We start from the raw sequence: 24,707 nt of genomic DNA, 5'->3' as shown, positions 1-24,707 counted from the left end.
TCCATGCCTCTGCATCAGACCTGTCTTGTGTGGTCCAGAAATACTTCTTTTACTGCTTAGATTACTCTCAGACATCTCAAAATAAACTTTACTCTGTACTCTATATTAGCTCCTCTCCGAACTTCCCCCATCTTAGTGAATGACCCATCATCTATCCCCGTGGTCAGCAAACTGCAGCTCGCGAGCCAAGTGCGGCTCTTTGGCCTCTTGAGTGTGGCTCTTCCACAAAATACCACGGCCTGGGCGAGTCTATTTTGAAGAAGTAGTGTTAGAAGAAGTTTAAGTTTAAAAAATTTGGGCTCTCAAAAGAAATTTCAATCGTTGTACCGTTGATATTTGGCTCTGTTGACTAATGAGTTTGCCGACCACTGATCTATCCCATCATCCAAGCCATCCTAAGGCTCTCTCTGCCTTCAATCTAACATCTCGTTTATCCATCTACTGTGTTACAGTCAGAAATTGTTTTTCGCAAAACTGCAAGTTCCTTCCATATGCCCCACTTCTTTATACTTATGTGTCTACTCACCCACATTCTTTGGCCTGAAGTGTCTTAGTCTGTGGAGATTTCTTAACCCTTCCAACCCCATAAAATTGATGACTCACCCTTACACTAAGGTGACCAGATCGTCCCGCTTTTGGCGGGACAGTCCCGATTTTTAACAATTTGTCCCGCGTCCCATGGCATTTTAAAAAAGTCCCTATTTTTGGAAAGAATGGACTTTTTTAAAACGCCGTGGGACGCGGGACAAATTGTTAAAAATCGGTTTTGTCCCGCCAAAAGCGGGACGATCTGGTCACCTTACCTTACACCCCCATTGCATTCTATGCTGACACCTGTTAAGACACCTCAAAGACTTCATTGAACCTAAAAATAATTCGACTGTATTCTAAGTTCTCCTAACTCTATTTTAGGTTCCTTGATGTCAGAACTGGAACTTATTCATCTTTCTACTCCCTGTACAAACACAGCGTGCAGCATATAATTGACAACAACATAAGTTTGCTGTGTGAGTGACTGTCCCTTACGCTGTCAGAAGAATAAAAACACTATCACAAAAGACAGTCCCTCGGGTCTAAAAATGTTAATAACTTAACACATTAAAAATTCACTACATCCACACTCATCTCTACCTCAAAAAGGAGGTTCTCCCTTTAAAATACAATTCTAACTATAATAATAATGAAATATTAAATGTCTGTTGAATAATATTTTCCAAGGCAAATGGAAAGCGTGGGTTCTCATGATTGCCTGCAGATTTAAAAAACAAAAACAAAACATTTTTATTGAATTTTAGAGAGAGCAGAATGGAGAGGGAGAGGGAGAGAAACATCAATGTGAGAGCGAAACATTGATAGGCTGCTTCCTGCATGCCCCCTACCAGGGATGGAACCTGAAACCCGGGCATGTGCCCTGACCAGGAATGAACTGGTAACCTTTGGGTGCATGTAGTAAGACCCTTTCATTCATTGCAATACCCCTGCTCCTGCCCCCTGTAGAAGCAGTGTGCCCCTGCTTTGAGAGTTCCTTCAGGGAAACATGGTTGGGCCCTGGCCAGCCATGCACTGCTCTGCATCAGAGTGCAGAGAGCGAAGAGCAGAAGCAGCATTATTTTACAGTGACACTGTGATTTTGAAAGCCGCCTTGGTCTGGAGCCAAGCTCACACTAGGATTCTACTGAAGATGTAATCCAGCATTCGTAATCTTGCCTTACTTGACTTTCTCCTCCTTCCTGAATCTAGGTTGACCACCTGAATCTGACCCATTTCTTGCTCTGACCTTTAGATATTTTATGAGTTAATTCCAAGAGGATATGTTCTGTATCCTACAAGCAGAGGGAGAAAGCAACTAGTTAAAGGGGAATTCAATGGAATTTGGCAGGAATAACAAGAGAAGAGCCAGAAATGCGGTCCCCAGTGGCCACGATTTATAAGGAACTACATGGAGATATAGTCAAGTCTCAGAGCTGGTTCCTTAAGATGAAAGATTACCTGATCCACGGGGGAATTCGCCGTATAGAGCTTCAGAAGTCGAGATGGGGAGAATAGGCCTGTCAGAATCAGAGCCAGGAAGACATTTCAGGAATTGGCCTAATCCCCAATAAGGTGTGGGAGGGGGGTCATAACAGGAACACCACTGTCGGATTCAGAAGACTGTGCTCATTAGGTGAGCACCCTGAGCCCTCAAGGTGTTGGTAAAAATCAAAGCTAAGGTACGAACTTAAAACACCTTGCTCAGCCCCTGGCATGTAGGATGTGGTTATTGTTCATTCTATCATTATTATCTCACTTGACCCCTAAGGTCATCAGCCACTTTTCCCCTTGAGATTTATCTTCTTTTTTAAAATATATATATTTAATTGATTTCAGAGAGGAAGGGAGAGCGATAGAGAGATAGAAACATCAATAATGAGAGAGAATCATTGATCGGCTGCCTCCTGCATACCTCCTACTGGGGATCGATCCAGAAACCCAGGCATGTGCCCTGACTGGAATCCAACAGTGACCTCCTGGTTCATAGGTCTATGCTCAACCACTGAGCCACACCAGCCGAGCCCCTGAGATTCATCTTAATTGGCTCAACATTTCACTATCTGAAGAAGCTTTGCAAACTCTTCAAACACTGCAACTTCATCATGCTCATCTCCCTTAGGGATTTTTTTTTTTTTAAAGACGTTAATGGATTGCCGTCACTCTTTTCCTAGAGAATTCCATTGTGAATCTTCCTCTGTGCAGAAAATTTTCTGGTATACTCGGCCTTTCTCCAATATATTTAAATATATTATACGGTGACTCTATTTGCTTTGTTTTGATGATAAATTACTGTACTCTCTCTGGACACACCTCAGTGTCCTCAGTGGGCCTATCTTCCTCCACTTAACTTTAGCTCTTAGAATCCCAACCTTGATACTCCTCACACTCTGAACAGAGTTGGAATATGATATCTTGTCGGAGGCTTCAGAATGGATCAGTCCCAACACTTTTTGTATGAACATGCTGATGCAGTAGTAGCTATGCTTTGTTTCCTCCAAACATACACCCCAAAATCTCACGTAAAATATATTTTATTAGAATATCCAATAAAATGAAAAGATATATTTATAGCATAAATAATCTTACTAAAAATAAATGTCCTGTCATAAGGACCGCATAAAGGAACCAAACAGCCTTTAAAATGTTGTCATACGCAAAAGATACATACGTACAGTGCGAAGAAGCTTGGAAGAGATCCGCAAGAGGAACTTTGTTCATTTTTGTCATTCTTGTATTTTGAATTTCAAATAATTGGTTCCACATAGAAAATGAAGGATCAGCGATTTTAAAATATACTCCATGTCACATATGTTGTCACTCAATAATATTCGGCATAAATTTAGCAACGCAGAATCCTTCAGATGGGTAACTGCATTAATATTTTACCAGACTGATATTCCCTTTTTTTAAAAAAAAATAGCTATACAATTTGGAGAGTTTTAAAATTGAAATCTGAATTCCCATTAGAGTATAACTTTATTATTTTTCCTTGATGCGTCCCAAATTTTGTTGTTATTGCTCCACATGACATGTGCCTGAATGAGTACAGAGCTTCTACTAGCCTGGACTAACCACGGCTACTGGAAATAGTAGCATAGTACCCGGATTATCAGAACTAAGATCTAAGTCCTGCCTAAACAATAATTCTTTTATTGCTAAAACTTATTCTTAGTAGTAAATAGTTACACTCATTCCTTAAAAGGAAAGAACTAGGAAGAATTAGGAGTTCAAAAATGGACTCTTTTAGGTTCTTAAATTTGGGGTTACAAACTTCACAGCATCATGTGGATGAAGTTGTAATTGCTTGTAATTCAAATGTTGAAAAAAGCCCTAACGGGTTTGGCTCAGTGGATAAAGCGTCAGCCTGTGGACTGAAGGGTCCCGGGTTTGATTCCGGCCAAGGGCATGTACCTTGGTTGTGGGCACATCCCCCGTGGGGAGTGTGCAGGAGGCAGTTGATTGATGTTTCTAACTCTCTATCCCTCTCCCTTCCTCTCTGTAAAAAAAAAATCAATGAAATATATATTTTAAAAATGTTGAAAAAAAACTGACCAAAGTGAATTAGCTATTAAACATGGAGAAAAGAGAACAAAAAGGATGTAGACTCAAAAGTTTATATCTATTTCATAGATTAAAAAATATCTTTGCAATTGCTAGTGACATTTGCTTCCAAAGAGCAATCCAATTTCTGATTTCTGCATGCTTGGGTGGATTGTCTTTTATGACTGTTTCTCAGTGGTCCACGGTTATCCTTCATGGTGTTAAATGGTACTTCGGTGTTTTTAATGTGTGTCCTCTGCATCCCTTATTTGCATTCCCTTCATTTAATTTTTATATACAGTAAATGCTTAGCGTTCACATTACACAGCTCTCATAGCTTTCAAGGGCCATTAAGAACTCTACGTTTTTAAAGATAACTTTTATACGAGTCTTGTTAAAGCCATGAAATTTGGACCTGTTAGACCCAATCTTGCCACTTACCAGCTTTGCCAATATGAATGAATCATTAATCTCTCTGAATCTCAGTTTCTTCATCTGTAAAATGGGACTCATAAAATGACATCTCCCTTACTTACCCAACCTCTACCAGTAACTAGTTGTTTGATTTGGGCATATGACTTAACTTCTCTATGCCTCCATTTCAAAATAAGAGTATAAGACTACCCACATTATAAAGTTGTTTCAGGAGTAAATGAGATAAATATATGCCAAATGAATAAAACAAAGTGCCTTTTTAAAAAAAAAAAAGAATTGTCTGAACTTGTTATTTCCAATTCCTTTCCTTCTCTCCTTTTTTGATCCGCTCACTTCTGTTTCTTACTCTCTCTGCTGCATTGAATCTAATTTTGTCCAGGTTACCGAAGATCTCCATGTTGTAGATCTAATACTCAGTCTTCGTGTAACCTGACTTACTAGAAGCCTATGTCACAGTTCATTGTTCTCTCCAACTTGAAACACGTTCTCTTGGTTTTCAGGACACCAGCATCCTCTTAGTCTACTTCCATTGGCTGCTCCTTCTCAGTTTTCTTTTGCTGGTTCCTCCTCTTCTCCAAAATGAGATGGGCCCTGAGGGTAAGGCTCCCTCTCTTCCTCGTTGATCTTCACTTTCTTGGCAATTTCATTCAGCCACAGATTGATAACTCCAGCCCTCTCCACGCTTCTCCAAGATACCCACATGGCTCAACTCTCTCACCTCTTCTCAGTCTCGGTTTAAATATCTCCTTCTCTCAGTAGGGCTTTCACTATATAAAATTGAACCTTCCCCTCCCCACTGCCCCTCTGCCCAGCTCTGACAATTCTTATCTCTCCCTTCTCTCCTACATTAGTATTCTTTATAACATTGAGCATGCTCTCACACTTACTTATTTGTTTTGCTGTGTGTGTCCTCTTCCATTGAAAGCTACATTCCATTAGAACAGGGATTGGGGCTCTCTTTGTCTCCAGCTTTATGCCCAGAGCCTAAAGCATTTGGCACATTGTAGATGCTCAGTATGCTTGCTGAATTAAAGGTCGTGTGTAGCTTTGTTTCCCTGTGATGCGGAAACGAAGATTCCTTCCTCAGTTTTCCTACAAGTTGGGGTCTTCAGAATCTGCTGATAGACTTCCCTAATTCTGAGCATGCTCCTGCCACTTCAACTACTTAATTGCCTGCCTCTTGGAGCACTCCATTGCGTACCCCTTCGGTGCATAAGTGGATTCTTCTGAACATTTTATTAACAGTACCTACCCATGTCCTGAAGTGAGAGAACTCCCCGTCTGCTCAGAGAACATCAAGGTGGCCAGGGTGGCTGGCTGGTGCAGATCGAGCCAGGAAGATGATGGTAGGAGATGAGGTCAGAATGGTAAGCAAGGGGCATAGAAAGAAGATGCAGATAAAGTAGCAGCTTGTAAACTTGAAAGGACTTTAGCTTTTTCTCAAAGTAAGTTGGGACATCCTTGAACATATTTGAGTAGGTATAACATGATCTGATATGGTTTTACAAATTCACTCTGCCTGCTAGTTGAAAATAGATCACTATTCAAAATCACTTCATTTTTCTGCCCTTCATTTGCAAAATCAGTACACTCGATTAGAGATCCTTTTAGGTTGAATCAACTTTTAAGAAATCATAAAAATATGAGTAGAAAAGGCTTTTTTTTTATTCCTGGTTTAGTTCAGTGTCTTGTGATTGACAACAAGCAATAAATCAATTGCTTAACATGACACTATTTTAAATAAATGCTTGGCAACACATGATGAATTGGACTGCTCATCAAAGTGCCCTTCAAATTCTCAAATTCTCCTATTTGCTATGGCCTCAAAGGGACTTTCACGTGTCCCTGCTAAAACTTGGCTTGAAGAGCTCCTGATAGGAAAAATGGCAGACGTTCAGCAGATGCAAAATTTATTGTGATTCAAATTTAGACAAAACTAATTAAGTCTTGGAAGGAGAAACTGAAGTACAATGTATTGAGAAGTGTTGTTTTCCTGATAACACTTTTTAAAAAATGCAAATGCTGCTGGCCTAACCAGACCAACCTACCTCAGATATTGAAGATTTTTCTGTTTGATTTATTCTCAGTGTGAAAAGAGACCATGTTTTAGTCAGCATTCTCCAGAGAAACAGAACCAGTAAGATAGATAGATAGATAGATAGATAGATAGATAGATAGATAGATAGATGTTTTAAGGAAATGTCTGAGTGATTGTGGGGGTTGTCAAGTATAAAATTTGTAGAGCAGGCCTGCAGGCTGAAAATTCATGCAAAGGTTGATGTTGCATTAAACTCAGGCAGGGTTTCTATGTTGCGGTTTTGAGGAGAATTCCTTCTTCGGGAAATTTCAATCTTTGCTGTTAAGGCCTTCGACTGATTGAACAAGACCCATCCACATATGAAGGGTAATCTGCTTTACTCAAAGTCTACTGATTTAAGTGTTAATTACATACAAAAATACCCTCACAGCAATAGCTAAGCTGGTATCTGACCAAACATTTTGACACCATAACCTAGCCAACTTGACATACAACAGTAATCGTCGTACCATAGTATTCTTCAATTCAAAGCTCCTTCACATGGTAAAGTCTCAGTAAATGCTGACCTGAATAATATTAATTCTCAACCAGCAAGATTATCCCACTCATCTGAAATTTTGCATGATATTCCAATTACATTATTCTCCACTTTCGGTTTTTTTTTTCTGGAAACAAAAGCAAGACCCACAATTCAAAGTTCTATTATTAAATCCAGGCATGAGAACAATCCGTATTATTAATGAGGAAGGAAAGGGCAAATTTTCTTCTATTTCTCTATCCCTGTGATGCTAATATAAGTCATATTTGAAAATTGCTAGGGCAAAATCCCTAGATTAGGTTCATCTATTAAATTGAAAAGTAGCCTGATAATGCACAAAAGTCTTCTAAATGGAGCTGGGTCTGCAATATTAGAAGAGAATAAATGCATTTTCATGGGACATAAAAACCTCTTCTCCTCACAGCTGGATTTCCACATCCTACAGTTTCTTAGAAAAGCCCTTTCCTTTAAGAGGAATTTAGGAAGTTATAGCCTCGCCTCTTGGAACACACCATTTGTCTCCTTTGCATCTATCAGTTCTCACCTATGTTCTAGATTGACGATGAATAATGAAGGTGAAAGTCACCTGCTCAGGGTCCACTACCTCCTTGAATTTCCCAGTCCCAACGGCTGGCCTCCCCAAAATAGCCGTGTGCCATCTGTCTATCAGGATACTCCTGCTGCCTCAGCCCTTCCAGCCGAGGCTACTTTTTTTCTTCCAGGATATGACCTCTCCTCTGTTGCTGTACCCTTCATAGACCACGCTCTTTCCATGAGATCCGGCTTCCGTCCTGCAAACCAGTCCCTCTTAACTCCCCCATGTCCATCCAAGGGCATGAGGTCTAGTTCAAGGTCCCCATTTCTCCCAGAATGCCTGTCCTGTAGCAGAATTCACAGAGAGCATTATTGCCCCTGTATAAATGGGCCTGGGTTTTCTCACCGTAAAATTAGGAGATTGGACTAGAGATGACCCTTTCGGCTCTGACAGTCTTATGATTCTATCCTAGCAAATGCCTCTTCTATTTAATGGTCCTTGACAGCACCTCAGGGGAAATAAAATCGCACCAGGTCCTGAGTAGATTATTTCTGTACCTACATTTCTATGCCTATCTCTCTTTTCTGATGATTTATTTCTCACCGTTCTTTTGGAATAATGCTTCCATTTCTTTGAGAGTACTTTTTTCTAAATACTATAGTTATTATCAGTTCACCCAATGATTCTATTCTAACCAGGCCGTTAAGGGATGTGCTAAAGATTTCCCCTCTGCATTTCTTACACAACACGAATCGAACATGAACAGCAGGCATTGGTGATCTACTACTTCCTGCCCCTCCGAAGCTTGTTGCTGAGCTTTCTGGCCAGGACCCATCCATGCCTTCGATACTGGGGGGCCTTTTGCTGGTGAGATATTAGGGTCTCTCCCCTTCCTCCTCTCTTTTGGTAGAAGAATATTTTTACACAATACACTTATTCCATGAGGCTTGAAAATAGAAGATTAAGAGCAAAACTAATTGCTCAGCCAGCATGGCTCAGGGGTTGAGCGTCGACCTATGACCAGGAGGTCACAGTTTGATTCCCACGTTGCGGGATGGATCCCCACTGTGGGGCATGCAGGAGGAAGCCAATCAATGAGTCTCTCTCATCATGGATGTGCCTATCCCTCTCTCCCTTTCCCTTCCTCTCTGAAATCAATAAATATATATATATTTTTTAAAAAAAAGCAAAACTAATTTACAAAAGATACAAACCTATGCATGAAAGTATAACACACTTGAAATAATATACTGAGTAAAAGTTAATATCATTTTTCATTGCATGTGAGAATAGGCAAATACTCTTGTCATTTACCTTTACTTTTAGAAACAAAGTTCATAACAATAAAATTTTTCACTTATGGAGATACTCTTTTTTTTCCCAAAGAACTTCAGCAAAGACTATTTCAGCAAATACAGTGTCTATACTGCATGCATAAACTGGCTCTTAAAAAATGATTAATGAAATTGTTTCCCTTTCCTAAACAACTGAATTAAATTAGAGGCACCATCAAGCTACTTGGCTGTACAGAAGTCAGTCATTAATATTGCTTTAAAAAAATTCAATAGGAAACAGCTGCTTCAATGGACATGGATATATGGCCTCTGTAGAGTTGAACTTGTCTGTCCCAAACCACATTTGAAGTTATTCCAATAGCTCCGAGCAAAACAGTGACAGAGTAACTGGCATTAAACAAGACAAAAGATATGTGTTCCTTGGCTATTATGTTAGCAACTAAGTACATTGAAATACTATAAGCCAAAAATATAATTTTCAAAAAGAACATTACGGCTGTAATAAATGTTTATGACCTTTAAGCCTTCCAAAGGTTTAGTGGGGTTTAGGAGGGGAAAATGGGCATTCTTGCACTGCCTTACCTCCTCCCTAAGGCAAGGATTGCCTTGTGGTAAGAGGTCACCATCGATCGGCATTGGTAAAACCTTCCTGGCCCCAAATCGCTTCTGCATCCACTGACATTCCACACCCAAATATCCAACCCACTAAAGATGCTTAACATTTTCTCCCCTGTACTGGGAGAGAAACCATATTCGGCTTCAAGATAAATTCACTTATAAAGTTCTTTCCTGAGAAGCATTTCTACGGCGGGAAGGTGGGGTGACAAAGCAGGACCATGTCAAGAGTCTGAAGTCGAAGGAAGAGAATGTGAACAAGGCTGGGGAGAGGAGAAGGAAATATCGGAGGGTGAAGACAAACTTTATGTACTCCAATGTCATGGCCAGGGGCCATGCTGAATTTAGAAATCCTTAAGTTTACATTCAGAATGGCTAATGTTGGGACCTCATAGGTCGAGAAAGAAAAAGGTAAAATGCTTGATGAAATGAGACACTATACAGAGTGCTAGAATTCAGCTTTGAACTAAATGAAAGGCCAAACAGATATCTGCAGAAGCCTTCAGATAAGCACATTCGACTTTCTTGTAGCCAATTGTATTATTTCCTCTTCACATCCTGACCTTGAATTACTTGAGCTCTCTTCGGCTCTGGCACTCTTTACCTCGCCCTTCCTTCTTAAAATTCTCTTCGCCTGGTTGCTGTGATACCAGGCTTTTCTGCATCTCCTCCTACCCACTGGCCATTCCTTTTTACTCTTATTGTTGGTTCCTCTCCCTCTAACACCTCACTCCCTGAAATACCAATGCTTTTCTTACTCTCTAAGGGAAAATTCACCCTCTCCAAAGATAATCCTATTAATGCCAGTAGTTTTCTATCTTGAAAGCATTTTTCTCCTCTGAATATATAGTATATTCAACTGCCTATATGTGTTGCTCAAAGTTAAGCTCATCATTTTCTCTGTCTACAGTAGTCCCACCTTATTTGCTCCAGGGGATTCTTGCCAAGACCCACAGTGGATGCCTGGAATCTGGGTGGTACCAAACCATACATATTTTATGTTTTTTCTATACATACATACATATAATAAAGCTTGATTTACAAATTAGGCACAGTAAGAGATTAACAACAATAATTAATTATAAAATAGAACAATTATAATAATATAGTATAATAAAAGCTGTGTGAATATGGTCTCTCATTCTATCTCAAAATATCCAGTTCTCTCCTGAAGTGTATCTTATGTGCATATGCCTCTACCATGGAATTACCACATTCATTCACTGAGCAATCCCAGCTTCTGTAAAAATGACTGGTGCATAGTAAATGCTCAATAAATATTTGTTGAATGATGAGAATTGCTTATATTTATTGGTATATCTGTTTCTCCACTAGATTATCAGCTCCTTTGTATCAGCAATGACTAGCCTGGCAGTATGGAAGCTCCACCTTTAAGTGATTGAGCCAGGTAATGTGAACTTCTACACTTTAAAATCTTCAACATATTTCAAATATTCAAAAATATGAAGTGAATTACTATTAAAATCTCAACAATATAATGGATAATTTTTTAGAAATTTGACTTGACTTTGCTGAACAATCAACGTTAGCAAATACATATTAATGGAGAGAGGACAGTGTTGATAATAACAAATGATAAATAATAAGGATAATTTACTTTGGAATTTGAAAGTAGGAAGGTGCTCTTTGTATTTACCTTTTAATGTGTAAGTAACTGATGACCCAGAAAGTCATAACACGTTGAACAAGCCTTGAATTCAGACTGCAAAGGTCTGGCCACCTGGTTACCCTTTCTGCCCTCCACTCCTTTTTTCCCACTGGGCACTGATTTCATTACCTCTTAGGTTGATGTTAAGGAACAACTTCACTTTGTAGACAACAGAATTAGAGGTAAAATCTCTCTGCACACCTGAAGCTAGGTGTTGGTTCACGGCTTTCTGAGGAACACTTTGAAAGCTTTCTTTTCTAAGGGTTTCTGCTGGGTTAGAGAACAAAGGACCTGTTTATGTTAACAGTCAATAAAACAAGTAGTGCCCAACTTTTAGATCATTTAAGGCCAACTGAGACCATAAAAAGCCCATCTAATCTATACTACACTAGAAATATTAAACATTAGCAATAAAGTTGTAGAAAGCTATAGCTTCAACACCAGAAGTTTTTTCTGTTAAACCTCATTAAGCAATATCTTGCGTATCAGCACATAAGGTTGCATGGGCTTTATCCTGTAGGAAGTTTCACGGGCTCTTCCTAAAAAAGTCCATTTGTGCCTGGACTCCAAAGCGAGCAGCCTTATCTGCAGGCGACCTGGGCACTAACGTCAGGACAGGCATGGGCCCTCTGTTCCCTGTGTCACCCTGGCAAAGAGCTTTGCTTCTTCTCTCCCTCCGGGGGCCTGTTTTATTCCTGAACTCCCTTATTCGCTCCATGGATGTTTACTGAGAATTTCCTTTTTATCCTCACCTGAGGACATGTCCTTTGATTTTCAGAGTGAGAGGGGAAGGGAGAGACACACAGAGAGATAAACATTGATGTGAGAGAAACATGGATCAGTTGCCTCCCGCATGCACCCTGACAGGGATCAAACCAACAACCTAGGTATGTGCCCTGACTGGGAATCAACCCACAAATTTTTGGTGCACTAGATGATGCTCCAACAACTGAGCAACACTGGCCAGGGCTTTACTGATAATTTAATAGGCGATAGGCTAATGAATACAATCCTATATAATAAAAGCCTAATATGCTAAGTGTCTGGTTGTCCAGTCGTCGGTTCAACCAATCAAAGTGTAATATGCTAATGATATGCTAAGGCCGCTCAACTGCTCGCTATGATGTGCACTGACCACCAGGAGGCAGACAGTAGACTGGTCGACCAGTCGCTATGACGTGCACTGACCACTAGGGGGCAGATGCTTCAACCAGAGGTTAGATTGCTGCTGGGGTCCGGCCGATCGAGACTGAGCCAGAAGGGCCGAACATGCCCTGGAGCCCTCCCACGGTCCTTCCCCGGTTGGCCAACCTCCTGAGTCCCTCCCCAGCCCCAATCATGCACCAGTGGGGTCCCTCAGCCTGGCCTGCACCCTCTCGCAATCCGGGACCCCTTGGGGGATGTTGGAGAGCCGGTTTTGGCTCAATCTGGCAGGCGAGGCTGAGGGACCCCACTGGTGCACGAATTCATGCACCAGGCCTCTAGTAGTAAATATAACAGACAAAAGTCCCTGTCTCACTGGAGATTTCTCTCCTCCCTTTCTTTATCCATTCCCAGCGAAGATGGGAGAATATGAATACATTTCTTCTACTCATAAGACTAGCAAATGCAGTCCATAGGCCACAGACGCGATTAGTGGATTCAGAGTTCCCCCATCTTCACTGGGAATGGATAAAGAAAGGGAGGGTGCATGTCTAATTCTTAACTACTTTTTCTTTGTTAACGGGAGGGTGCCCAGGAAGTGGATTTCCAGAAGAGATCTGAAACCTGGGGAAATGGGCCAACTGTCCTGACAAGGGTGGACAACACTGAAAACAGACTTCTTGGATGACAACATCCCCTGGACAGGGAAAGAGGAAGTGGGAAAATTAAATGTGAGTGGCAGGCACCGTGACCCTCTGCTCTGCCTGTGTGAGGAAATGGAAACCTGAGGAACCTCATTCCCACCTATCCTGGTCCCTGCAGTCCTGAAGGTTAGCGCTGTTGGGAATCAAATCCAAAAAGAGCATCGTCAGCACAGATGCAGGAGCTGTGCCCTTTTTCTCATCCGCGGGCCCGCTGAGGCAGCCTCCGTGTGGCTAGGTCTCGGCCTGCGACTTGCCATTCAATGTCTTCACATCATGCACTGAAAGGGCTAAAAGTATTGAATGACATTTTGTATACTTGAGTATTTATAAATTGGGGTTTCCATCTCAGGAGAGCCTCTACTTAAGCAAAGGTGGTAATAACGTGAAAAAAATAGTGGCGACGAGTGTTAAGTGCCCTGGTAACTAGAACCAACTGACGTAGTGCTTGGAAGTGCTTACCTTTTTTTTTTTTTCAGTTACTTCATTACTTTTTTTTTTAAAATTTCTTTATTGATTAAGGTATCACATATTTGTCCTCATCCCCCCATTCCCATCCCACACCCCTCCCCACACATGCCCCCACCCCCCTGTTGTCCTTAACTGCCGGTTAGGCTCATATGCTTGCACACAAGTCCTTTGGTTGATCTCCCCCTTTACCCCCACCCACAAGGCCCGACAGTCTGATCCATGCCTCCTTGTTTCTGGGTCTGTTCTTGTTCATCAGTCTATGTTGTTCATTATTTCCCCTAGATGAGTGAGATCATGTGCTATTAGAAATACACTTATAAGAACCGAAAATGAGACAAGCAATAATGGTTATGGTGACAGGCAAATGAATCGGTCTGTAGTGAGTTTCTTTCTGGGCCAACAGTTCTTTTGAGACCCAATTTCAATGTCCAACAGTTCTACTTCATTACTTTTTTTTTTTTTAATATGAGAATATTGACACCGTTTCTTTCCCGTCCCCTGCTGTGCAAGTGAAGCAGTGGACTCCAGGAAGCAAAAGGATTAGACTGCTTCTTTCCCACCACAGCCGGTATATATTCGAAATGCAAACCCGCCTGGGTATTTCCAAGGAGAAGATTCTTTTCATGATGAACCTGGAGTAATCTATTCTTTAGTAGAAATGACCTCTGTGTTCATGGGCTGATAACGGAGCAGTGTCGTATGATTTGATGTATTCTTTGGGATCAGAAAAATTTGTCATAGATCTTTGCTGAAGATTAGGGCAATCAGAAACCTACGGCTCTCTGATCTTCAAAGGAAACTATAAATAATGACTGCAAGGTAACCAGTACAAGCAGCAGAAAGCCAGACGTGGCATGCTTCAGCTAAATGAACCTCACTTGATGTTTTCCAAAATTCAGGAAAATAAAACCTTAAAAAACGGCTTTTATTTTTAAGAAGAAATTTAAAGGAGCTTATGTCTTACTTAAACCAAACTCAAGGTAGTATCAGTTACTTCCAGAAAATGGAAGACAGAAGATAATCATACATTTTTTTTATTTTGTATATTAGAGAATAAGCACAGTTTCACCTGTGTCATTTATGTGATTTAATAATAGCAGCTTCCATTTACTGTGTGCCTACTAAGTGCCTGGCATTGTATTAAGTGTTATATACAACATGGTAGAATGATTATGAGTACATGATTGGGTGTCAGACTGACTGAGTTTAAATGATTGTGAAAAAATTACTAAACCTCTCTGTGCCTGTTTGTTCATTTGAAAAATGGGGTAATAATAGTATTGACTTTATAGGATTGTTTGAGGATTAAATGGGTAGCATACTATAAGCACGCTATATTAGCAATTATTATCTCTTTTAAGGCACATAAATAATTTAACGAGTGCATTTTTCCCCCCCATTTTGTAAGTGGGAATATGACCAAGGTTAGGTTATTTGACCAAGGTTAATGACCTAGGTCAAACTCAGCCCTGTTAAAACCTTAAGACCTATACTGTTAACAACTACTGTCTACTATATTGCCAAATATACCAGAGAACCTCAAATCCGTTTTGGACTTGGGCAGACTACAAACAAATAAGTCACATATGCCTGAAATTAGCAATATTTTCCTATAAAGAGCCATTGTGTTGCCATCACAGTTGCCAAATTCACTTCTAATGGGCTCTTTTGAGATTCCATGTGAGCGTTACCAGTTCATAGCCTCAATCAATCATAGGAAGAAATAAAAAAAAAAAGTTATGTGCATTTTGAAACCTAGAAATTAAACAGCAAAGACACTGAGAGTATCTCTCTCCTTCTTTCTTGGTAGGTGCACATAATTCATGTCCCCAAGAGATGTTTTTAGTGCTGTAAATTCATACATGCTCTACAGTTGGGTTTTGCAATGAGAAGTTGAGTTTATGAGGTCAAAACTAAATCTATGTGAATTGGGGCCATTTAATGTAGGCCAAGACCATGTCTTTGACTACTGGGTACAATGCTGGGTACGCTGACAGAGCACAGAACATAATAAATAATAACCACAATAACTGTGCTAGGGAACTGATATAGAAATTCCCTGGACTGATGAATATCATATGCTACACTATATTATTCCATTCCAATGGAAATTACAATTTGCTTACAAAGATATTTTTAACTTCAATCTTTTAAAAAAAATCTCTTAATTATTTCTATGTCTTTCTCAAGTTTGTTTTTCTTGTTTAAACATGGTATTCCTTTGAGGGGAAGTTAAAAGATTTAGCTTTGCCTGGCAGCTTGCCAAGTAGTAAAACCACTATCATCAATTTTCTCTTCAAGAAAAAAATGATGCTCAGACTGGTCGACTTAAATTCCCAGTCTGACCTCAGTTTTAATGAGATTCTCACATGATGCCATATGGAGCAGGGTCAACACCAGGAAGGGATTTTTTTTATTGGTGACAAGGGTAAAAATTAAACCATTATATGTGGTGATAACCAAAGAAGGAGAAAAAATAAGTTTAAAACCAAAACAAAAGGATTATTTAAGGGCATGGCTCCATAGAGTGGAGGATTGGGGCCCCTTGCACAATGTGTCAAGGAAAAAAGGAATGGTCCCTGTCGTTCTCCCACTCCCAAATGCATGTATTTGAGGAGTTTGAGAACTATTTGGGGAAAAGATTAAGAAACAACTCAAATAGTTGCCTCATTTTTCATCAACTTTTAAAAATATATATATTTTTATTGATTTCAGAGAGGAAGGGAGAGGAAGAGATAGAAACATCAATGATGGGAGGGAATCATTGATTGGCTGCCTCCTGCACACCCCCTACTGGGGACCAAGCCCGCAACCCGGGCATGTGCCCTTGACCAGAATCGAACCCGGGACCCTTGAGTCTGCAGGCCAATGCTCTATACACTGAGCCAAACTGGCTAGGACTTCATAAACTTTTTTTTTTAATGGTTGACACATCCCTTCAGGAATTTGCTGAAAATATGAACCTTCTGCTTATAAAAATACATGAGCACAAATTTTTCACATAATTTCAGGAGGCTGAAGAGACCCCTTGAAGACCATCTATGGACCCAGGAACCCAGATTGAGAACCACATGAGTCTCAAGAGCATTTTTTAAAAATATATTTTTATTGATTTCAGAGAGGGAGAGAAACATCAATGGCGACAGAGAATCATTGATCGGCTGCCACCTGTACATCCCACATCAGGGATCAAGCCCACAACCCAGGCATGTGCCCTGACCGGGAATCAGAACAGTGACCTCCTGGTTCGTAGGTGGACGCTCAACCACTGAGCCCCGCCCAGCGGGGTCAGGAGCATTCTTTATGCTTTACAGGGTGCCGATCAGAGGGCTGGTCACGTTAAATCAGCAGTCCAACTGCAATAGCACTGTTACCAATACTAACCACTTTATATAGTTTTTATAGATTTCTAAGTGCTTTCTCATATGAGTTATTTTATGATACATCAGCCCAGAAGTAGACATTTAGGTACTCAGCTAGACACATGAGGTAAGAAAAAGGACAATAATGAATACCTAATCTGTACCGTGCTGCTTACCAATGTCTGATATTCCATTAGAATCAGATTTTGTATAAATAAAAACGTTCCCTCATGAAACATAAATATCCTTGGCTGGTGAACACTGAATTGCTCAGCTGTTAATACATTCGAATGGCTATTTATTAGCTTCTTTCCAACGAGAAAAAAAAAAAAAACTTAGGTTTTGAAGGCATTAAGATAAACACCTTGAAAAAAAATTCATAAATACAGTCTGGTGATTACCAGAGGGAAAGTGGAGTTGGGGGAGTTAGAAGAGGGTAAAGTGGGGATAAATGGTGATGGAAGGAGACTTGACTTTGGGTGGTAAGCATACACTACAATATATGGATGATGTATTATAGAATTGTACACTTAACACAAATATAACTTTACTAACTAATGTCACCCCCATAAATTCAATAAATTTTTTAAAAAAAGATAGACACCTTGATCAACAGTTCTCAAAGTTTTGTCTGAGGACCCTGCTGAGGTACAGATCTTCCCCTTCCCTTTGCCAATTACATATCTGTCTAAGCCTGGACTTTCTCCACATACTTCAACCAAAACAACATATTGCAACAGATTGGATGCAGGACACATATGAGAATCCAGTTGCCTTCTATTAAGCCAGACACCAGGAGACTTACAAAGATGGAAAACAATGCCACACTTCTAATTTTTTCTGTTTTATTCTGGAAAGCAGAGTTAACTTGTAATGCATTTTTTGTTTCAAATAAATTTACAAATGTATTAAGATTCTGTTTTAATTTCTAAATATCAAATATCAATAGATATGACCCACATAAACAAAGGCTCTTTAGAGTCCTCCCAGATTGTGTTTTTAAAGGGGCCAAGAGACCAAAAAGCTTGAGAACTTGGTAAGCCCCAGAAGACAGCAAGTGTAGGGGTGGGAGGGGCATGAATGCATCAGCCAAGGGACTGATAAGGACCCTGGGTGTCTCGTCTTGGGGATAGGGGTCCCGGAACCGTACACAGTGGAGAGGAGATGCAGTCCACAGTCTCCCCTCATTTTGTGTGTGGCATGTCCTAAAAACAACCCTTAGGCCAGCCACGCGTCTAGAAACAATCTCAAGAAAGAAGCAGGTGCATTTTAGAATCCTAAAACTAGAGAAAGACGGCCGCAGGTTGTTCAATGAAGAACACAGAAATTGCTCCTGAGAGTGGGAAATATTTTGGGAGTTCTGAGTTTTTGTTGTTGTTTTGGGGGGTGGGGGGGGGGTGGTTCTTTCCCAGATGATACAAGATTTGTTGATTACTGGATTTTGTACTGTTTGTTAACACACTCTTTAACCTTTTGGAATACCACTTCCTGGGACAAGTTGGTAGGGAAGCAATTTTCAACCAGTGTGCCCTGGCACACGCAAGGAAGATATTGGTGTGCTACAAGAATTTTTAAAACATGCAGTATCTATTCAGTCAGAGACACTGACCTCTCTTCCCTTAGACCCGTGGTCGGCAAACTGCGGCTCGCGAGCAACATGCGGCTCTTTGGCCCCTTGAGTGTGGCTCTTCCACAAAATACCACGGCCTGGGCGAGTCTATTTTGAAGAAGTGGCGTTAGAAGAAGTTTAACTTTAAAAAATTTGGCTCTCAAAAGAAATTTCAATTGTTGTACTGTTGATATTTGGCTCTGTTGACTAATGAGTTTGCTGACCACTGCCTTAGACTGTCAAATTAAAAAATGACAACAGCCAACACAACAATAGCCATCCGATGCAAATGGATCAAATTATACCATTTTTTTGTCAGTTCAGCAAAAAATATATTTCTTGGTATGCTGCAGAATTTCAGTAATTAGTTTGTGTGCCACGAGATGGAAAAGGTTTAAAATCGCTGGGGTAGGGGACAGAGAGAAGGCCTAAACGTACCTTCAAAAAGTGTCTTCATTTAACATTTACCTGTGATTCACTAAACATTGCACTAACAAAGCAAGCCGTGTATCGGGAAAACAGTCTGGAATTTAGAATGAGAAAAACTGTTTCAAATAATTTAGCTGCTCCCATCATTTGGGGTAATCTCTCTGAGCCTCATTTTCTTTTCTCTATAAAATGTGGATAATAGCATTTATCTCAAAAAGTTGTTAGGGATTAAAGAGATGTGGATAATAGTATTTATCTCAAAAAGTTGTTAGGGATTAAAGAGATACCGCATGTCATTAGGACAGCATGGTGCATTGTAGGTCTTCGGTGCATCGATGGGAGAGGAGGTGTCAGAGCCCGGGATAAACCCAGGAAGGGAGAGGAGAAGCGGAGACAAACTCTTAAAAAAAACACCTGGCGGGAGGTCTGACGTGCCAGGGTCACCACTACAGATGCAAATAGGAAGTGCACAGGAGGTCCCAGGGAAGGAGGGGTCACACTTGTTGGGATCCCGGGCATTTGCTTAGGGAAATTAGGAGATGTTCGATGAACCCCGCACGCTTACGGCTTCACCTCCAGCCGAGCACCACCGCCCAGCTCGGACCCGCCGCCCGCCTCGTCCCGCGCGGGGGTCCACGCCAGACCGAAAGGCTCCGCACTCCAGCCCTCGCCCGACCGTCCCCGGCACCGCGAGCGGGGGGTGCAGCCCCAGCTCCCCGCGGGCTTCCACGCCGACCCGCGGCCGGACGGCCCACTCACCCGCGCCCCCAACCCGAGCCCCGCGCCCCCCATCCCGAGCGAGGCGCGACCCCGAGCGAGGCAGCGCAGGGGGAGGAAAGAGGAACTCCCAAGTTCCCAGCCTCCGACCCCCCATCCCCACCCCCCAACTCTCCCCGTGTACGCTGTCCGCCTCAGCCTCCCAACTCGCTTTCCTGCCACCCGCGCGGGCAGCACGGGGGCGGGACTGCCGCGCCGCGCCGCTCCGCCGCGGGCCCCACGCGGGATCCCGGGGGAACCGCGGCCGGCGTTCGCGCGCTCGATCATCGATTGGCAATGCCTGGCTCCCGGCTGCAGTCGCGGGGAAACCCGCCCGGAACGGTGGGGGGGGGGGGGGGGAGGTCGGGCGGCGCGCGGGGCGGGCGCCCAGACAGGCGGGCCAGGGGATTGCCGATCGCACGGATGAGCGCGGCTGCGGCTCGCGTTCCGTCTGGCGGGGGGCGGTGCCAGCCTGGGAGGCGCGAGGCCGGAGCCGCGCGCCCGCCGCCCCCTCGCCTCGCGCCCGCGCGCGCTGCCCGTCTCTGCCCCGGGGAGGGCCGCCCGGCGTAGGGTTCTCACGCCGCCCGGGGTGGGAGCGGGGAAGCGGCGGAGGGAGGGCGGGAGGGAGGGAGCGAGCGAACGCGGCGGAGGGAGGGAGCGCGGCGGCGGCGGCCCCTCCCCTCCTCCTCCCGCCGCCGCGGGGAGCGCAGGGAGCAGCCGGGGGCTCGGCGGCGGCGGCGTCTGGCCCCAGCTCCTCCTCCTGCTTTTCCTCCTCCTCCATCTCCTCGCTCCCTCCATCTGCCGTGGTTATGGCCCGTCGCTGGAGCACAAAAGAGTCTCCGCGGGGGAGGTCTGCGTGGGTCTTGCTCTTCCTCGCCGGGGTGTACGGTGAGTGTCCGCGTCCCCGCGCCCCGCTGGCCGAACAAAGCTGGGGGCGACCCCGGGCCCCGAGGCCTCCAGGACAGGGGGTTCTCCGGGAGAACCGGGGAGAGTCTCTGGGTGCCGGCGGGACAAAGACCCGGCGAGGGGCAGAGGCATTGGAGGGGGTGGCCCCGCACGGAGACGCCTTTCGTCCCCTCGCCCCCCAGACCCTCGGGGTGTTGGAGAGGGGCTTGGGGGTCCCGATGGAGCCGGGGGAGGTGGCGGGCGGACTTCCCGACCTGGGCTGGAGGGCCCCTTGCACAATCACTCACACACACACACACACACACACACACACACGATGTCTGACTGTGAGACGGCAGGGGAAGTCGCCCCGCCGCTGCCGGGACGCTCCTGCCACCCCCAGACCCTTCCCCGGGGTTAGGAAGTTCTCTTCCCCGGGAAGTGCCCACGGCATCGGCCCCCCACCGCCCCCTCCGTGGACCCGCAGCCCTCCGCTTGCTTTCTTCCCTGCGCTGCACCGGGGCCGCGCCTCCGCCACCCCGGGCGCGCGGGGTCCTGCCCCTGCCCCGGGAGCCACGCGGGGGAGAAGGCCAGGAAAAGAGTTTCCTGCGCCGCCTCAGTTTCCCCCTCCTCGGGAACGCGTGTCTGCGCGGACTCCGGGCGCATCTGCCCTTTTACGCATCGTGGTCCGCTCCTGTGGTCACTGTTGCTTTTTTTTTTTTTCCAATCTATGGGCTGCGGGGGTTTGTATTCCCTGGAGGAGAAGAGAAGGCTGGAGGCCACGTGGGGTGAGAACTGAGCTGTGGATGGCGTTGGGGTCCGGACCAGGGCGCAGGAAAATTCATTGGAGAGAACATTGCATTGTTTTGAGACTCTTGGGTTCCACGACTTGGCTTCACCGTGTGGAGTGTCTCCGTTAAGCGTTTTGGTCACGGGGTGTTTTCAGAGACCACAGGTCATTAACCTTGACTTTTTTGGGGGAGCGGGGCATGATTTCTTCAGAAGGAAATGATTAGAAGTTACCATCCCACGGTTACATGTTACCGTAACAAGTCTAAGCCATTGGCCACACACACACACACACACACACACACACACACGCACACTAGTCACACCAGTGGTGGTGGGGATGGAGTTCCATCAGCATGTCATTCCTGAGCAAGAATGAACTCCTTTGAAAGCGCTGGTCTGTGGGATGGTCACTTTGAAAACCCGGGGACTTGCACAGGAGGAATTGAATGCACTTAAATGGAAATTGACAGCCAAGAAATCGTTTCCCCGGTGTGATGCGGAAGGCATTGCTGCCTGGCTTGATTCACATGTTGTTTGTTTTTGTTTGGGGAGGGGAGAGGTTTGGACCCCAGTTGATGTGTTCGTTGCCAATGATATGCCTGTGGGTGACCAGAAAAACCCCAGGGCGTGCCTTTTGGTTGTGAGTTGCAACTAGCGGCTCTGAGCTCTCCTTGCGCGGTGACTTGTGGGTGTGGGTCTACACCAGAGATCAATAAGCTATTATGTTGTTTCTTCTGGCCTGAAGGTTGTGTCTAGTTCTGCCCTAGGTTTGGCGTAGTGGCCCAGGAGAGAGAAGAAAGTGAGAGGGATCTTTAATCTGCGGTGATTAGCCGTGTCCAGCTTTATCCTCTGCTGTAATCAGACTTGAAATTTAGTGATGTCTGATTCGAATGGATAAACAAGCAGGCTCTTTTGCTCTCCTCTCATTAAAACCTATGTCGTTAGTGTTTGAACTAAAAGTCTTTATGCCTCTAGGCATAAGAGGCTGTGAAACCCATAATTTGCCTTGGTGCATTCTTTTGTGCACAACACAGCTTTCTGGTTAGGTGCTGATCAAAGATTTAATGTTTTTGGAATTTGAGTTTAGTGAGGAAGTGTTAGGAGGCAAAGATTGAAACTTCCTTTTTTTTTTTATAAAACTAGCAAGGGATCATGCCAAGGGTTGATGTCTCAAGCCACACCGCAAGTTTCAAAGTAAATGAAAAAAAGGAGGTCGTGAGCCAGGCAGAATATTAAAACTGTGTGAGCAGAGATTAAAGGAACCTTTTACCCTGCAACTGGGGACATCCTCTTTATAACTGCAGCGTTTGTCCTCTTCTGTCTCTTCCACCAGATGTGAGTTTATACGTAGTATTGGGGGTGCTTGCATACCAATGGTGGGGTGTGTTGAACTTGAATATGCACTAGCTGTAATGAGTAGTGGATTCACCCTGAGAAATACCCATCACCTTGAGCCTCTTAAAATAAATATTAGCTGTAATTTATAAAACGGTCCCTTATACATCAAAGAGTGTTGTGTGTGTGTTTTAAGTGGCTTCAAAAATAGTTAGAAAGATCTGTTAAAACAACCAAGTGTTCAGAGTAACTCTTAACATAGACCCAGTAAAGAAAAGCAGGTTGACTGGTCAGTAGTTAGGCAATTTCAATACTAACTCTTCAGAGTGATTATCTGTTAACTACAATATTAAATGGCTACAAATCGCACCTTGAGTCTTTGAAACAGTTTGTATGTGTGCGTGTGTGTTTAATCTTTGTTTATTTCGGTGTTTAGTCTCTTCCCATGGCCATTTTAATGGACTAGGTGACTATTAAATGTGACCATTTTAGTGGAATAATGTGACCATTATACTCCAATTTACTTTTCTGAATACCAAAGTCTGTTTGAAACTCTAAGTTGTGGTATGTTCTCTAGAAGTAGTTGTTCAAGGACCAGTAATTATCTCTCAGGAGCTGCTGCTTTGAATGCTCCTGAGAGTTAGTAGAAAGTGAAGGTTGATTTGGAAGTTTGAAGGGCTGAAAGATCAGTGGGGGCAACCGTGAGCTTTGCTGGGCATTGTTTTAGGCCCGCCGTAGGCCTGCTGTAAAAGAAGAATGTGCTCCTTCCTAATTCACAGAGGGAAGTCTGGCTTTTATACATGTATGGAGGTTTTCAGAACGGTCTCCTAGTCCCGTGGTCGGCAAACTGCGGCTCGCGAGCCACCTGCGGCTCTTTGGCCCCTGGAGTGTGGCTCTTCCACAAAATACCACGGCCTGGGCGAGTCTGTTTTGAAGAAGTGGCGTTAGAAGAAGTTTAAGTTTAAAAAGTTGGGCTCTCAAAAGCAATTTCAGTCGTTGTCCTGTTGATATTTGGCTCTGTTGACTAATGAGTTTGCTGACCACTGTCGTAGTCAATAGAAGCTTTTCTTTAGTAGAGAAATCATTTGGTAATTGTTAACAGTTTCATTGCTTTATCCTTTTCCACTTTGGTCTCCCACATCAGTGTATTCTCACTTTTTTTTCCCAAAGTACCTATTCTATTACCCCCAGGATATGGAACAAAGTTCATGAAGTAACACTTACCTTTACTAGTTGTGATGCACCCTGACACTTCATATTCTATTTACTGTTCCTTCTCTCACTCTTCCTTTCCTGGTGTGGGCTGACTAAATGATTTGGGGCCCACTAATAGATGACAATACATAATTGCAATTTGAAAAACACTGCCCTAGATGAAGCCTTAAAATGTAATTTAAAATGTTTGTTGTACTTGTGTATCCTTTACAATAGCCTTGGAGATGGTTAGTGTTGGTTACTTGCTGCCAGAGTATTTGGTGGCAGTAAGAACGCTTCCTGGCATGTACTGACTGACCTGTGATCAAGTCTTCAAGCTGGATTTCAGCTTATTATCGTCAAAAGTCTTTGCTGTACACAGTACTATTCTAGATGTCGTGTACCATAAAATATTTTTTTTACTCTTGCGTTTTATATCTAATGGGTAAATCTTTTCCCGTGAATTTTATGGACCATTCTGTAGCATTTTATAATTTTTCAGTTTAAGGATAGACTAAAAGTTCCAAAGTTAGAAAGATTGTAGAAATAACTGGAACATGAGAAAGAAAAACCTAAACCAGATTCCAATTACTTCTAAAAAAGTCAAGCTTGATTATATAAAATATGTTGAATAAAACTGAATTGCTCAGCATAAATTCTGCCTTGGGTTTATAATCTAAGTTATATCCATGGCCTAGGGAGAATATGAAAGTATGCAGCACATTCCACAAAATTCTAGGTGGTTAAGGGGCAGAAACTATTAAATGGCCACTTTCAGAGAGATAACTATGTTCCAGGAAGAGTATAGAGGAGATTTGAGTGATGTATGGTAAA

General features: G+C 43.1%; 1 protein-coding gene across 2 annotated transcripts in view; it reads left to right on the top strand.

Annotated features, from left to right (window-relative positions):
• Positions 1–20,301: 20,301 nt before the first annotated feature.
• Positions 20,302–24,707, top strand: part of LRP12 (LDL receptor related protein 12) — a 51,823-nt gene continuing 47,417 nt past the window's right edge. For both annotated transcript variants that reach the window (XM_008148467.3, XM_054708413.1), the window contains exon 1: positions 20,302–20,555. In XM_008148467.3, the coding sequence (XP_008146689.2) occupies positions 20,477–20,555 (79 nt within the window). In that variant the 5' untranslated portion in view covers positions 20,302–20,476. The remainder of the gene's footprint in view (positions 20,556–24,707) is intronic.

This window comes from Eptesicus fuscus, chromosome 19 (genome assembly GCF_027574615.1).
Source record: "Eptesicus fuscus isolate TK198812 chromosome 19, DD_ASM_mEF_20220401, whole genome shotgun sequence".
Lineage (NCBI taxonomy): Eukaryota > Metazoa > Chordata > Mammalia > Chiroptera > Vespertilionidae > Eptesicus > Eptesicus fuscus.
The sequence above is the reverse complement of the archived record's forward strand: the minus strand, read 5'-3'. Positions and strand labels throughout refer to the sequence as shown.